The sequence below is a fragment of the Bufo bufo genome, chromosome 7, assembly GCF_905171765.1.
Source record: "Bufo bufo chromosome 7, aBufBuf1.1, whole genome shotgun sequence".
In the NCBI taxonomy this organism is placed as follows: domain Eukaryota; kingdom Metazoa; phylum Chordata; class Amphibia; order Anura; family Bufonidae; genus Bufo; species Bufo bufo.
In genome coordinates this window covers 178,578,599-178,594,279 of record NC_053395.1, presented here as the reverse complement: position 1 = coordinate 178,594,279, position 15,681 = coordinate 178,578,599, and the positions used below count along the sequence as shown (strand labels likewise).

The following is a 15,681-nucleotide window of genomic DNA, read 5'->3' as shown; positions in this document are numbered from 1 at the left end:
TTTGTGCATGCATATTGCTTCTTTTGCACCTGTTTTAGTCAGTTCTGTCCTACACAAAGGACTTTTTCCTTTTGTCAAAAAGGCTGCACAAACTTTTTGAGTCAAATGTAGAGATTTCAGTGCAAATTACGATGATGGGGACCTTGCACCAACAGAATATGAAGGTCTACATTTGTTTCACAGTTTTCACAAATGGTGGTATTGGGCCTGTGGAACGTGGACAAGGAAATATTTCTATTCTCAATAATCTACTTTCAGGGAAAAAGAAATAAAATCTGATAAAAGGTACATTTTGGTACCCGATTTCAACAGTAGGCAAAATGTCCAATCTTATAAAGATGGTTTTATTCATTCGGCACAAACAGCTTTAAATACATAGTCCCATACAGGTAAGAAAACATTTGTTTCAGGTATGATATATCAAAGTTTTCATGGGCGGGTTGCATAATGGCACAATAAAAAAAAAATGAAATGTTTCCCGATAGTAAGACAAGAGAAGAAGTACGCTACAGCCTAAAAACAACAGGTAATTTACCCACATTCTAAAAATACTACATTATCCGATTAGGCACAGCACTTTACAAATCAGTCTTCCCCTTTCTGTATTTGCCACGGAGAGATCCTTCATTTCAGGTAGCACCAATTGAAGCGTTTGCCAAATGCTCGTCTATTTGACTCCCATAATAAGGTAAAGCTTTTAACCCATCCGCTGTCAAACGGCCACAAGACGCATTATCCTGCCACGCGTTTGGGGCCCGTTTGGTAGCTGTAGGGCTAAGGTAGTGTTGAGCGAACACTACGCTGTTCAGACACGGGATGATTCACGGCACAGTATATAAGTAAGGCTTTATAGATTGATAGTGTTACAATACGCAGAGCTTTAGATTGAGAAGATAACCGTTTCATGAGATGGATGTAAAAGGCGTTTCCCACGGATTATATGGAATCGTGGATAAGGACGACATGCTGCGTTACAAACTTTAGCTTATTGGGTAGATCACAGTCCAGTCTCTTTTTAACTCTCTCTTATGGAGGCGTCGGGCTGTAGAAGTTGCTGTTTCTTTAGGCAAAGCATCTTGATTCTCTCCCTTATATGTTCTGCTGTGGAGGCCATGTCACTTGGACTTCCAAAATACTGCTCAGTTCTGTAAGGGAAGCACAATTGATTAGTTATTATGGGATTAAAGCCCAGCTAATTTTAGTACATAACATAATGGAGTTCTGTTGAAAGTAATCCACAGGTATAGTAAAAAATAAAAAATTAATAAAAAAAAGTCTCCATTAGCCAAAGCATAACAGATTGCACTAAAACCATAATATAGCAGGCATGTCCAAACTGCGGCTCTCCAGCTGTTGTAAAACTACAACTCCCACCATGCCCTGCTGTAGGCTGATAGCTATAGGCAGTCTGGGCATGCTGGAAGGTGTAGTTTTGCAGCAGCTGGAGGGCCGCAGGTTGGCCATCTCCGATATAGGATAAACTTTAAACTGAGTAGTTGAAGTTGTCAGAGGGCGCCATACACGCAGTAAGGACGACTTGATTATTTTTCCATTCACATTGATGCAATCTCTATGAGGGCACACATCACAATCTTCACATTAGGGTCCATTCACACGTCCGTGTGTGTTTTACGGATCCGCAAAACACGGGCATCGGCGATGTGCGTTCTGCATTTTGCGGACCGCACATTGCCGGCACTTAATAGAAAATGCCTATTCTTGTCCGCAATTGCGGACAAGAATAGGACATGTTCTATATTTTTCGGGATCGGAATCGCGGACCGGATCCGGGCAGCACATCCTGCTGCCCCATAGAAATGAATGGGTCCACAATTCTGTTCCGCAAAATGCGGAACGAAATTGGGGACGTGTGAATGGACCCTTATTCTGTGACCACAGGATAGATTATAAATCTCTGATCACTGGTGGCCCCATGGCTAGGACCCCTACGCTCACTAGAATAGAGGTTCTTTGCCCCCTGTTCCCCCTCACTACCATGAGGAGGAGTTTGAGTAGGGTGGAAGCCATGTATGATCCATGCCGCTCTATTCAAAGTCTTTGGGACTCACTGCGGTTGTGCAGGGAGGAGGAACAGCACATCGGGACCCCCATTGTAGTGATCGGTGGAGGCCCCAGTGGTTGCATTTATCACCTATCCGATGTCTGTGCCTGCCTGTAAAACTGTGGTCACCAGTAATGTTTTCTCCAACAAAGTAGCTGCTCTTTAGGGTCAATAGTTTAAAAACCATATTTCTTTACTTATTAAAGGAGTTGTCAGGGACTTAAAGTGGTTTACTGGGAGCGTAATACTGATTATCTACCCTCAGCGTACCGGGCACTGCACAGTACATTATACAGCAGCTGCGCTCGGTAGTGCAGCCCAGATCCATTCACTTGAATGGCTCCAAGTTGAAAATAGGCAAGGGAACCAATAGATGTGAGGTTGCGAGATTTGGACCTCCGCCAATATGACCGTGATGGCCAATCTTGAGGATAGGCCATCAATATTAAATTCCTGGAAAACCCCTTTAAATATCTAAGACCAACAATCAGCTGTTTGAAGGATATCAATATTTAATTCCTAGAAAACCCCTTGAAACTTGTTGAGCAACTAAATTAGTTCCCAAGTGCAAGGAGACCAACAAACAGCGTCACATATCTCAGCCTCCTGAACTTTTAAGAATGATGGCGGGAAAAGAGCGATGTTTGGGGCAACTTTTACACAGGCTTCTGTCCAGGGAATGTGTCATCAGAAAATGAGCTGGTGCTTAAAGAGTAACTAACCTTTTTTTTAAATGTTAAACTATTTAAAAATTAGTTACTATTTGAATCAATTCTTCATGTTAAACACATTTTCAAAGAATTTATGGTTATGGTATTTTTAAGTTTCCATGTCACTATATTTTAAAAAGAAATCCTAAAATCCTGCAGGTTCTGCACTGGTCACTAAGCCTATTCATAGCTGTCACTTGTTGGTCTGTTGAGACCACTTTTCATCAGTCATCTCATTATCACCACAGGCAGGATTACAACAAAAGGTATCATCAATGTACAGATAACATAGGATCCACCGATCACAACAGGTGATGGCCACAGCTTTTCTACTCTTTCCTTGTACGATGACCTCCGCACAGGTCACAGAGCATGCCTAGAAAACTCTCCCTTAGACGTCAATGAGTCCCTCCAGTCTATTGTGTCTATGGCCCATGTGGCTGCCGTAAAGCATCTCTCTAAATGCTATTAACAGTCCAGGTAAAATGGCCGCCTCCATAAATCATGTTCAGGAAATAGAATAAAACAAAATCTACAATCAGAAAAGGAAAGCAGATTAGGTAAATTCTGGTGACATTCCCTTTAAAAGAAAGCCAGGACTCATCCAAAATGGAAATACCCTTTAAAGGGTTTCTGTCACTAGAATTTTCACTATTAAACTGGCTGACATCAGCTGCACCTAACTCTGCTATTCTTGTGATTATTCATGCCCCCGTTACTGCAGAATTCTTACTTATTAGCCTCTCGGAGCAGGGGGGGTATTGCCCCTGCACCTAGAGGCTCCGTTCTCCCACCTCATTACACGCCCTCCAAGTCTTGATTGACCGGGCCAGGCAGCGTTCGCATCCTCCTGCCGGCCCTGTGGAAATCTCGCACCGTTCAGTATTCAGCGCAGGCGCGGTAAAGAAGCTGGCAGCCGGCGATTGTCCTTCTCTCACCGCGCCTGCGCCGAATACTGAACGGTGCGAGATTTCCCCAGCGCACAGGGCCGGCAGGAGGATGCAAAATTTCTAGTGACAGAAACCCTTTAAAGGGGTTTTCCAAGACGTTTATGCTGATGACTTATCTTCTGCATATGTCATCAGTAGGGCTTGAGCGAATCTGCTTCGGATTGCTCTATTCGAACCCGATTTGTTTGAACACTTTGTTTACAATATCTCCTACGTAGTGCGCTAAAATGTACAGGCCTGGAAAATATTGCTGCAAATAATGTGAGACTTGCTTTGTCTCGCGTCTATTTATTTATATTATGCACTTATATAGCGCTACTATATTCCGCAGCGCTTTACAGATGTTACCATCCAGCTATCCCCAATGGGGCTCACAATATAAGGTCCCTATCAGTGTGTCTTTGTCTATGACGTTACATGCACATTAATCAATCACTATTCCAAAATCCGAAGCTGAACTCAGCTTCATTAATGACATTTTGAAACCGTAAATTATCTATATGCACATAAACGAAGTGTAACGTCATAGACGGGAGACGAAGCAAGTCTCGTGTTATTATGGGTGAGACTAGAGAATTGCAGCTAGGCTCCATTCAGACGTCCGTAGAATGGGTCCGCATCCGTTACGCAATTATCCTGAACAGGTGCAGACCCATTCATTCTCTATGGGGCCAGAAGAGATGCGGAGAGCACACTATGTGCTCTCCACATCCGCCTTTCCGGAGCGCGGCCCCGATCTTCTGGTCCGCAGCTCCACAAGAAAATAGAGCATGTCCTATTCTTGTCCGCAATTGCGGACAATAGGCATTTTTTATGGGGGTGCCAGCCGGGTGTATTGCGGGTCCACAATGCACTACGGACGTCTGAATGGAGCCTTACTATTCTGGGGTTGCACAATTTATCTCTTCGCTCAGCAGCCAGCAAGGCACATTATAAACCAACTCTAGCAATAATGTCATATTGTACAATTACCATGATGTCCATAAGGGTACTAGATATTGCTGCCTTCCTCAGAGATCATGTGAAACAGGCATTGTCAGCATCAGCCCGTTGCCTGCTTAGGGCTCATTCACATCTGCTCTGAGCTTTCTGTTCTGATCCATCAGAAGAACAGAAAAAAACAAAAATAACCGATCCTCATTTGTTTGAATGGGCATCAGGTGTGCTCAGTTTGCATCAGTTCCGTCACACATCAGTTATTTCTGACGGGAAAAATATCCCTGCTGGCTGTACTAAGGCCGGGTTTGCATCTGCGTTGTGAACTCCGGCACCGTAATCTGGTCACCGTATCCGGAGTACAGGCTGATTTTCAGCTGGACAAAAAATGCTACACGCAGCATATATGCCAGAAAGCGACCAGATTACTGCCGGATCCCATTACAGTGAATGGGAATCCGGTGTTGCATGGTGGTATCTGGCTACACTGGGTACGGTGAACTCCGGCAGTCTCTTACTCTGCCGGAGTCCACAGCGAACATGTGAACCCAGCACTGCCAAAAACTGATGCACAACTGATGCTCAAAATAAGGCTACTACATTTACTACATTCACATCTGCATCGTGAAATCCATCAGCCTGCCGGAGTTCACCGTATTGGCATTGCTAGATAATGCCTCGACCTGCCGGTTCTGAATTGTTTACAATGGGAGCTGAAGGGGATCTGGCTGCTTTCTGTATATAAATGCTGGCTTTTGGCGAGACAACATGTCCAGCATGCACAATGTTTTGTCTGGCCAAAAGCCTGCATTATGGCAGGAAGCTGCGGGATCCTCGGCATATATCACAATGCAGATGTGAACATAGCCTAAGAAGGGTCCTTTTTAAAAATTCTTCTGTTCCGCTTATGGATCAGAAGAACAAAAAATGTCAACGCAGGTGTGAACTTTCTTGTTAAAACATTAGAAATTTACAGCAGCCCTGGAACTGGCTGTTCCTGTATATTCCCTGTTTCGCAATAGCCCTGGTGCTGGAAATAGGAGCCAGAACTACACTGTGTACTGCAGCACCGCTTAGAGTCTAATGAATGGGAACAATGCTGCGGTAACCAGCGTAGGGAGCTGTGTAGATCCAGCATCAGAGCTACTGCAGGGTGCCTGGAGTTGGAACCTGCCGACCAGATACGCATGACCTAGCCTAAGGATAGACCATTTCTATAAAATTCATGGAGAACCCCTTTAATTATCACTGGGATTTCTCTGATGGGCAGTGCTCTCCTTAGGCTTAAAGGGGGTTGTCCAACTAAAGGAAACCTCTTTGAATTTGTCGTAAATAGCAAGATATACAACTTACTCATACTTTTCAGTTAACAATGGTGCCCCCGGTCTCCAGCTGTCCGTGCCAGTCCCAGCCCCAACAGCTTCCCTCTTGGCTTCTGCTTGACACAGGATAGAGTTTCCCATGTTGGCACGTCATCAGCAGTGTGAGTGAAGGAGGCTGGCCAGCCCTTTTTTCATCACGACCGACGCATACCGAGAGAAGGGGGGTGCCTTAGATATGGAAACGACTAGTTAGTCAGTCCACTTTACACATAGCACAAGTACTGTGTCGGCACTGGAAATGGCATCCTGTGCCGATGGGACTGGAGAGGACAGCAGGAGGCTGGGTTTACATCTGCGCTGTGAAAGTTCACATCTCCTTTTCATTTTCCGCTCTTCTGATCTGTCAAAAGAACAGAAAAAAAAAAAAAAACGGAAACTGTTGCACATTTGGCATCCGTTTGAACCGTTTCCGTCTGAGATCCGATTTTTAGATGGAAAAAAAAGTACTGCATGCAGTACTGCCCGCACCAATTATAGTGAATGGGGCTGGAGCGGACTTCCGGAGGCACGCGTGCACTAGCGGGAGTATGGTAGCCAGACATCTTAGGGCTCATGCACACGACCGTATGTATTTTGCGGTTCGCAAAAAAAAAACAAAAAAAAAAAAACAGATGATATCCGTGTGATGTCCGTGTTACATACGTTTTTTTACGGATCCTTGTAACGATGCCTGTTCTTGTCTACAAAACGGACAAGAATAGGACATGATCTATTTTATTTTATTTTTTTGTGGCACGTACTTACGGGTACGGAATGCACACCGTGTGATTTCCATTTTGTTTTGCAGCCCCATTGAAATGAATAGTTCCACATATGGGCCACAAACAAACAAAAAAAACGAATGGACACGGACAAAAAGTGCGTTTGTGCGCATGAGCCCTTACCCTGATGATGTCTTCAATGGACCTGAGCTCTCTGCTCCGAAACTACATGTTTTCTACTCTCCCGGCCCCTCCTAGTACGCATGTACAGTTACCTCATACTGCAGAAATGTGGCCAGGTATCAGACATCACTAAATCACTTCATGAAGTTAAAGGGGAGGAATCAATTAAGACACCTTGCTCCACGGTCTGCTACACTTAACCCAGAAATATAAAATGTTAGATCTCATGAGAGGTCAATCAGAACCTTAGGTTTCCATTGCAATATGTTCAAAACAGATATGTGAGGAAACGGACACCAGTGTAAAAAGAGAAAAACATAGTAAAACGGAAAAAAAAACAGACGAATAAACTATTTTGTCCAGACAGATTCAGCATGCGGGAGAGAAAGGAGCCTGACACCTGAGAGGATCTTCCAGAACAGCAGACACTGGGCAGACACTCAGTACACTGATATGACATACCCGTCGGGATAAATGACAGGCACGGTTAATCTATCCAGCAGAGATTTCCCAACTCCTTCAACCTCCTCAAATTGTTCAAAATCCAACAAGGATTCAGGAAGGTCTGGGCTTTCTTGTAAAATCTGCAAGAAATCAGAAGGTAGATTGAATTAGTTACTGAGCAGGTCAGGCACATTAAAGGGGGAACTTCAACTCTACAAAACTGACTGCCTGTCCTACCCCAAATATCATGTTATTGGGGGAAGTCTCTCAGTGCTTCCGCTGATCGAAGGGGCTTCATTGTCCCATCAAGTAACTGGGGCTGAGCTGGAATATCGGGCCCCGAGAGTCAGACCCCAAACCATTAAAGCTCCATTCACACGTCCGCAACACACTCGCCCGGCACCCCTATAGAAATGCCTAGTCTTGTCCGCAAGCTGCGGACAAGAATAGGACATGTTCTATCTTTTGCGGAGCTGCGGACCTGAAGATCGTGGCCGCGCTCCGCAAATGCGGGTGCTGACAGCACACTGTGTGCTGTCCGCATCCATTCCGTCCCCATAGAAAATGAATCGGTCCGCACCCGTTCCGCAAAATTGCGGAACGAATGCGGACCCATTTGCGGACGTGTGAATGGAGCCTTACACCGATGGCCTATCCTAAGGATATCAGTTTTGTAGAGCTGGAGAATACTCTGCTCAGTAATATACCAGTGTGTAATAGCAGTTCATACGTGATGTCGTCGTCGTCCCCCACTAGTTTTTCCGTACAGGAAACTTTAAATAAATTAATTGCATTTACACAACTGATAGTTTTGGCAGACGTCTGGTCCTTAAAGGTGTTCTCCAGGAATTAGGAAAATGAAAATACTTAAATATTACTTTATTATAAATATATTCTCATTAGTTCACACAAAACCTGTCCTGATCATACATGAAGACAATTTACTTTACAACACTGAGGTAAAGAGCTGCCTCATCCTCCTCTCTACTTGTCAGGGATTATGATCCTGAATACAGATAAGAACTTTAGCTGAATCTCTGGGGAATTTAGTTCATGAGGAGACATGAAGTACAGAGAGGACGGACAGGACAGACTGTGGTAATGGAGACTGCATACAAGTGCTGCTGCTCATTAGCTACATCCCCACTTCCTGTCATGTCTCATCATCTCCATTCCTACAGAGATTCAGCTGAAGATCTTATCATCTGTATTCAGTATAATGATTCCTGACAAGCAGAGCAGAGAGGAGGATGAGGCAGCTCTTAGGCTCATTGTGGTGAAGTAACTTGTCCTCCTGTGTGATTAGAAACATAGAATGTGTCGGCAGATAAGAACCATTTGGCCCATCTAGTCTGCCCAATATACTGAATACTATGGATAGCCCCTGGCCCTATCTTATATGAAGGATGGCCTTATGCCTATCCCATGCATGCTTAAACTCCTCCACTGTATTTGCAGCTGCCACTTCTGCAGGAAGGCTATTCCATGCATCCACTACTCTCTCAGTAAAGTAATACTTCCTGATATTACTTTTAAACCTTTGCCCCTCTAATTTAAAACTGTGTCCTCTTGTGGTAGTTTTTCTTCTTTTAAATATGCTCTCTTCCTTTACCGAGTTGATTCCCTTTATGTATTTAAAAGTTTCTATCATATTCCCTCTGTCTCGTCTTTCTTCCAAGCTATACATGTTAAGGTCCTTTAATCTTTCCTGGTAAGTTTTATCCTGCAATCCATGTACTAGTTTAGTAGCTCTTCTCTGAACTCTCTCTAGAGTATCTATATCCTTCTGGAGATATGGCCTTCTGGAGGTTTTGTGTGTACTGATAGGACAGCGGCCATTTTATTTCTCCTAATGATTGCTCCCTAGACAAAACAAGCGATTGTAAGTAATGAACGGTATCTGTGAATATATTTATTATAAAATAATATTTAAGTATTTTCATTTTTTTTAATTCCTGGAGAACCCCTTTAAAGGGGATGTGACAGCCACACAACCCTGTTTTAGACCAAAACTACTCTACTGATCAGTTAGGCTGCGTTCAGCATCTGCACTGTGAACTCCAGCAGTCTGTTCTGACAGAGGAAAAGACTGACGGACTTCACTGTACCTGGATACTACCATCCACTATAATAGGGTCCGTCCGCTTTCTGGCATATATGCTGGCCTCCGGCCGGATAAAAAAAATGCTGTGGTATTTTTGTCTGGCCAAAACCCAGCATATATGCCGGATCACAACGCAGATGTGAACTCGGCCTTCATCTCTGTTGGCTTTTCTTCGGTGCAGCCATTCATTTAGGCTACTTTCACATCTGCGTTTTTCCTTTCCAGTATTGAGAGCCGTCATAAGATCTCAAAACCGTAGGAAAACACTTCCGTTTGACAATGAATGGGGACAAAACTGAACTAAACGCACCAGAATGCATTGCTCTGGTTCCTATGCCTTGACAGAAAAATGCTGAAAGCGTTTTCTCGGACACAAAAGAAAACGGATCCAGCGCCCATTGATTTGCAATGGTTTTAGTGCCGTCATGGCTATTTTTAAGATAATACAACCGGATCCGTTCATAACCGATGCAGACGGATGAGAAACGGAAGCGTTTTTGATGATCCATGACGGATCCGGCAGAAACGCTGGTGTGAAAATAGCCTTTCTCTGCAGGGGAAAGGTAGCGGCACATGGTGTCCATTCGTATGTATGGAAAATCATGTAAAATCGCTGGGACCACCAAAGTAGGAGCTGTTTTTTGTCCGCATGTATTTAGAATAATTCCACATCATCTGGGGAGAAAGATGCCCCTTTAAAACACATCAGTAGTTGAAATGATGTGAGAGAATTAACCAAGATCAAATTCAAACACGTGTAACAAAAAAAGAATGAAAATAGATAAAATTAAAAAACACCAACGTGAATCAGAGACCATGTGAGCGGTATCGTACTGGCAGAGCAATATAGAAAGAGGCTTTAGAAAAGGACAAGTGACCTTTAGATGAATAGAAGTACTCGGCGCAGGTCACATGCAAATGAGTCTAACCTTTTCGGCGTTTGAGTGAAAAGCAAGAGCCATTTCCAGCCTGTGAACTCTCTCTTCGGAGGTTATCGTAAACTGTTTCCATACTCTGTTTAGTTTGGGAAGCGTGTCCCCTGATGACCTCGACGTACATCTCAGAGACTGACATAATACAACTGTGGCTTGCAGTAACTGGCGGCCATAATCGTATGTGCTCTGCGGGAGAAAAATAAAGCAATAATGGGCCGGGAACAAAACAATTATGTAGTAAAAAAAAAAAAATATGTCAGGCAATAGAATTGGCACCTTGGGTTAAAGGGGTTGTCCCATAAAAAATATTCTACAGTTTTGAAACCAGCACTTGGATCGGAATACTCTTCTAATTGCATGTAAAATCTATTACAGCTACTGAGTTATTCAATGACATCTATCTGTATAGCGCCACCTGCTGTTTGCTCTTTTTCCAAATTCTCTGTCCTGCTCACTGAGACGGAAGCCCATGCTCAGTTCAACCCTTCAACTGCCACCAGCTGCAGCAAAAAGGACACGCCCCCTGAGAAAGAACACGCCCCCTGAGAAAGGACACGCCCCTGAGAAAGGACACGCCCCTGAGAAAGGACACGCCCCTCTGAGCTGCCAGCTTGAAATAAATTTAGCAGAGCAATGAATGGAGAGATCTCTGGATCCATGGGAGGTACTGGGCTGGTTGTCATGTACTAGATCATGTACTATATGTATGAATTTCATTTGTTTTACATTATTTATAGCATAACCCCTTTCAAGGGGTTGATAGATTTAAAAAAAATAACGATTAAAGGCATGGTAAGTTAATAAAAATAAAAAAATGATACCAACTGTTCTGATCCCCCTCTGTTCCAGTGTCACCTCTCTGATCCTCCCGCCGGGCTTTGTTTCATGACATGCCTATATACAGCACGTGACCGTTGCAGCAAATCATTGGCCTCAGCAGTCTAATGTCATAGACTGCTGAGGCCAGTGACTGGCTGCAGCGGTCACGAGGGTTGTACCAGGACGTCATGATTGCAGCCAAAAACCTCTTTGCTGCAGCAGCAGGATCAGGGCAGCACTGCTGGAACAAAGGGGATTCATGATGATCAGTGTAACTTCTTTTTATCATTTTAAGATCTTGCCATGTATTTGACAATCACATATTTTTTTTTATCATAGGTGATAAATACTTTAAATCAGGAAACATGTCTTGTCCTATAGTCCATCTCTACCAAATAAGGGTTTTCTCCAAATACTCCTTAGTTACAAGATTGAGGGTAGGGGTTACTGTTTATCAGGGAGTCTTAGTGTAAATGCATGTGGCAGTGTAGTTTATGCCGATTTTCATGAGGTTGTAGTTGTGTTTTCTGTGTCAGGCTACGTTCACATCTGCAGTAAACGTATCTGGCAGAGGAACAGCCTGCCGCAGTTCAACGAATTTAGCCTAGCTGGATACTGCCGTTCACTGCTGGACCACACTGACTATAATGGGATACAGCGGAAATACAGCCGCTTTCCAGCATAAGTGCAAGTTTTCAGCTGGTCAAAAACAGCTGCAAGCAAAGTTATTTGTCAGGCCAAAACCCGGCATTCTCACGCTTGACACACCAGAAAAAGCTTGGACTGCTTGCTCATCTAATCACTGGCTGGAGAGGTGCAGCATTGTGACCACTGACTGGCTGGGGTGGGGCACCACTGTGACTGCTGACTGGCTGGGGTGGGGCACCACTGTGACTGCTGACTGGCTGGGGTGGGGCACCACTGTGACTGCTGACTGGCTGGGGTGGGGCACCACTGTGACTGCTGACTGGCTGGGGTGGGGCACCACTGTGACTGCTGACTGGCTGGGGCAATGCTGTGACTGCTGAATAGTAGGGGTGGGGCAGCACTGTGACCACTGACTGGCTGGGGTGGGGCACCACTGTGACCACTGACTGTCTGGGGTGGGGCAGCGCTGTGACCACTGACTGGCTGGGGTGGGGCACCACTGTGACTGCTGACTGGCTGGGGCAATGCTGTGACTGCTGAATAGCAGGGGTGGGGCAGCACTGTGACCACTGACTGGCTGGGGCACTGCCGTGAGCTCTGAGTGGATGGGGTGGGGGCACCACTGTGACCACTTACTGGCTGGGGCACCATTGTGACTGCTGACTGGCTGGGGCACTGCTGTGATTGCTAACTGGCATGGGTGGGGCACCGCTGTGACCATTGAATGGCTGGGGCAATGCTGTGAATGCAAAATGGCAGGGGTGGGGCAGCGCTGTGACCACTGACTGGGGCACTGCTGTAAGCTGTGACTGGCTGGGGCACTGCTATGAGTGCTAAATGGCTGGGGCGGGGCACCACTGACTGGCTGCTGTGTCTGCTGACTGGCTGGTGTGAGGCAGCGCTGTGCCCACTGACTGGCTGAGTGGGCAGTCTGATTGCTTCCTGTGTGTTGAGCCTGATAACAAGAAGTGGGGAGGAGAGAGTACCGGAGAGGTGAAAAGTGATCGATAAGGTGAGTACTGACTATTTATTATCTTATGCCACTCTGCCCCCGTTTTTAATTAAAATGATGCCACTGAAATAACCTTCTATCCTGTAGAACGTTGAACACACCATAGATTTACCTGAGCAACATCTACAAATTTTCTATGTTTTTCCATCAGAATTTTGGTCTCTTGACTGTCGTCTCCCAGCCTGATGTGTGTCTTAAGTAAGGCATCAAGTAATTCATTCAACCAGTCTACTGCCTGCAAAACAACAAGGGGGGAAATAGTGTTAAAAGGAAAAGTGCAAAATGCATTCAGATGAACTGGGCAAGTATTCAATGAACTGAGAATGTGCCAAATTAGGGTATAAATGTGCAATACTGTTTTTGGAATAATGAATAGAAAATTAGACTAGTTATACAGTATGAGCGTGGAGATGTATTACTACATAACTAGGCATGGTTGCTCTTGAGGAATACATAAGCTCTAGATCCTAGGTGCTCAATCTGTGGTACCCCGGGAGTGCATGCCATATCTCAATTGGGTGCTCATGCTGTGCTGAGCAAGTAGTATTTGACTAAGGAATATTGAGAAGCATTGGTCAAGGTGATAACCCTAGTAGCTGTAAGGGTACCACCAGGGTCAGATAAATTATTCTCAAGGCCAAACCCTTAGGCCCCTTTCACACGAGCGAGTTTTCCGCGCGGATGCGTCGCGGGAGGTGAACGCATTGCATCCGCACGGAATCCTGACACATTCATTTCTATGGGGCTGTTCACATGAGCGGTGATTTTCACGCATCACTTGTGCGTTGCGTGAAAATCGCAGCATGCTCCTCTTTGTGCGTTTTTCACGTAACGCAAGACCCATAGAAATGAATGGGGTTGCGTGAAAATCGCAAGCAAGTGCGGATGCGGTGCGATTTTCACGCATAGTTGCTAGGAGACGATCGGGATGGAGACCCGATCATTATTATTTTCCCTTATAACATGGTTATAAGGGAAAATAATAGCATTCTGAATACAGAATGCAAAGTAAAACAGCGCTGGAGGGGTTAAAAAAAAATAAAAATCATTTAACTCACCTTAATCCACTTGATGGCGATGTCGGCATCTCCTTCTGTTCCCTTTACTGAATAGGACCTGAGCATTAATTATAGGTCAAGGACCTTTGATGACGTCACTCCGGTCATCACATGGTACGTCACATGATCTTTTACCATGGTGAATCACCATGGCAAAAGATTATGTGACGTACCATGCGATGACCGGAGTGACGTCATCACAGGTCCTGTTGCTGCACAGAGATCAGATATAGCCAGAAGTAGATGCCGGGCCGCGAACAAGTGGACTAAGGTGAGTTAAATTTTTTTTAATTTTTTTTAACCCCTCCAGCGATGTTTTACTATGCATTCTGTATTCAGAATGCTATTATTTTCCCTTATAACTATGTTATAAGGGAAAATAATACTATTTACAGAACACCGATCCCAAGCCCGAACTTCTGTGAAGAAGTTCGGGTTTGGGTACCAAACACGCGCGATTTTTCTCACGCGAGTGCAAAACGCATTACAATGTTTTGCACTCGCGCGGAAAAATCGCGGGTGTTCCCGTAACGCTCCCGCAACGCCCATGTGAAAGAGGCCTTATATCGTCAAAGTAACAGGTTTTGATACAAAGAAATAGGTATTGGTGGCAATTTATTATCTCCAAAGAGCTCCAAATGTTTTCTGTCTGGACCTTTGGGGCCATGATATCTGAACCTGGGCCTACGAGAGGATCCTCTGTTGGGCCAGTCCGGCGCTGGGTACCACGAGACCTTCCCAAGCGCATTGGTGAGGGAAGGGAACGGTGCCTGTTACAAAGGAATTTTAATATATTACGGGCACCTCCGGTAAAGAAGGCAAGGTCTAGCACACATGGCAAAGCAGTTAGGACAAGAGATGGACACCATACTGTAGAAATGTGGTAGGTTGGCAAGTCGGCCTTGCTTTGAGAACTGCACATATGCAGAGTAAAATGGGTAATATGTATTATAATTAAATACTATAAGGGTTGTTGGGAAACTAAATGATTTGTACATGCTGATCTTCAGGAACGAGGGCAGTGCAGGGTATTCTAAGGGAAGCTCAAGTTAGCTAAGGAGGCAATAGATGTGACAAGGTGACTACATTTTGCCTGGGCAAGCACTAATCTGGTTGTGTTTGTCACAATGAATGGAATCAGCCTATTGGAATTTTACTGGTATTTAAAGAGGTAGTCCGATTTTTTTTTATCAGTATCTGATAGGTGGGGGTCTGATACCCGGGACCTCCGATGATCAGCTATTTGAGGAAGCTGCAGCCTCGTTACAGCTTGCCAAGCACAGCGCAGTGTCACGGAAGAGGTATAGGAGGAAACACCAAACTAACAACCAGGAGGGAAAGGGAAAGCCACTAGGCCTCAACGCTAGGGAAAGGAAAAGGTCACCTCCAAGTAACCCTACTCCTGGCCCTGACTCCTAACCGTATGGGCAACCCTTGAAGGTAGAAATGCCCATACCCTGTAACCTGGGACCCTGGAGACCCTAAGAATATTGTCAGGGCTGAGGCAACCCGTTCCTTCCCGATGAAGGAACAGGCGTCTCCCTGAGGCCTAGTAACAAAAATCAAGGAAGGGAAAACAAAACACAAACAAACGCGACACTTGATTTCTGTAGTGATGGAAGATCAGGAACCCCAGAGACTACCTCACACCAGCTCTGCCAAACCCAAATGAAGCTACCTACCGCACAGAAGGGTGGGGCAACACTAAATAGGGTAGAGTAATGAGTACTAAGCTAC

General features: G+C 44.9%; 1 protein-coding gene across 2 annotated transcripts in view; it reads right to left on the bottom strand.

Annotated features, from left to right (window-relative positions):
• Positions 1-323: 323 nt before the first annotated feature.
• SESTD1 (SEC14 and spectrin domain containing 1) overlaps positions 324-15,681 on the bottom strand; it is a 153,725-nt gene continuing 138,367 nt past the window's right edge. For both annotated transcript variants that reach the window (XM_040440429.1, XM_040440430.1), the window contains 4 exons: positions 12,999-13,121; positions 10,402-10,593; positions 7,387-7,508; positions 324-1,145 (listed from right to left, as the gene is read on the bottom strand). In XM_040440429.1, coding sequence (XP_040296363.1) covers positions 1,016-1,145; positions 7,387-7,508; positions 10,402-10,593; positions 12,999-13,121 — 567 coding nt within the window. In that variant the 3' untranslated portion in view covers positions 324-1,015. The remainder of the gene's footprint in view (positions 1,146-7,386; positions 7,509-10,401; positions 10,594-12,998; positions 13,122-15,681) is intronic.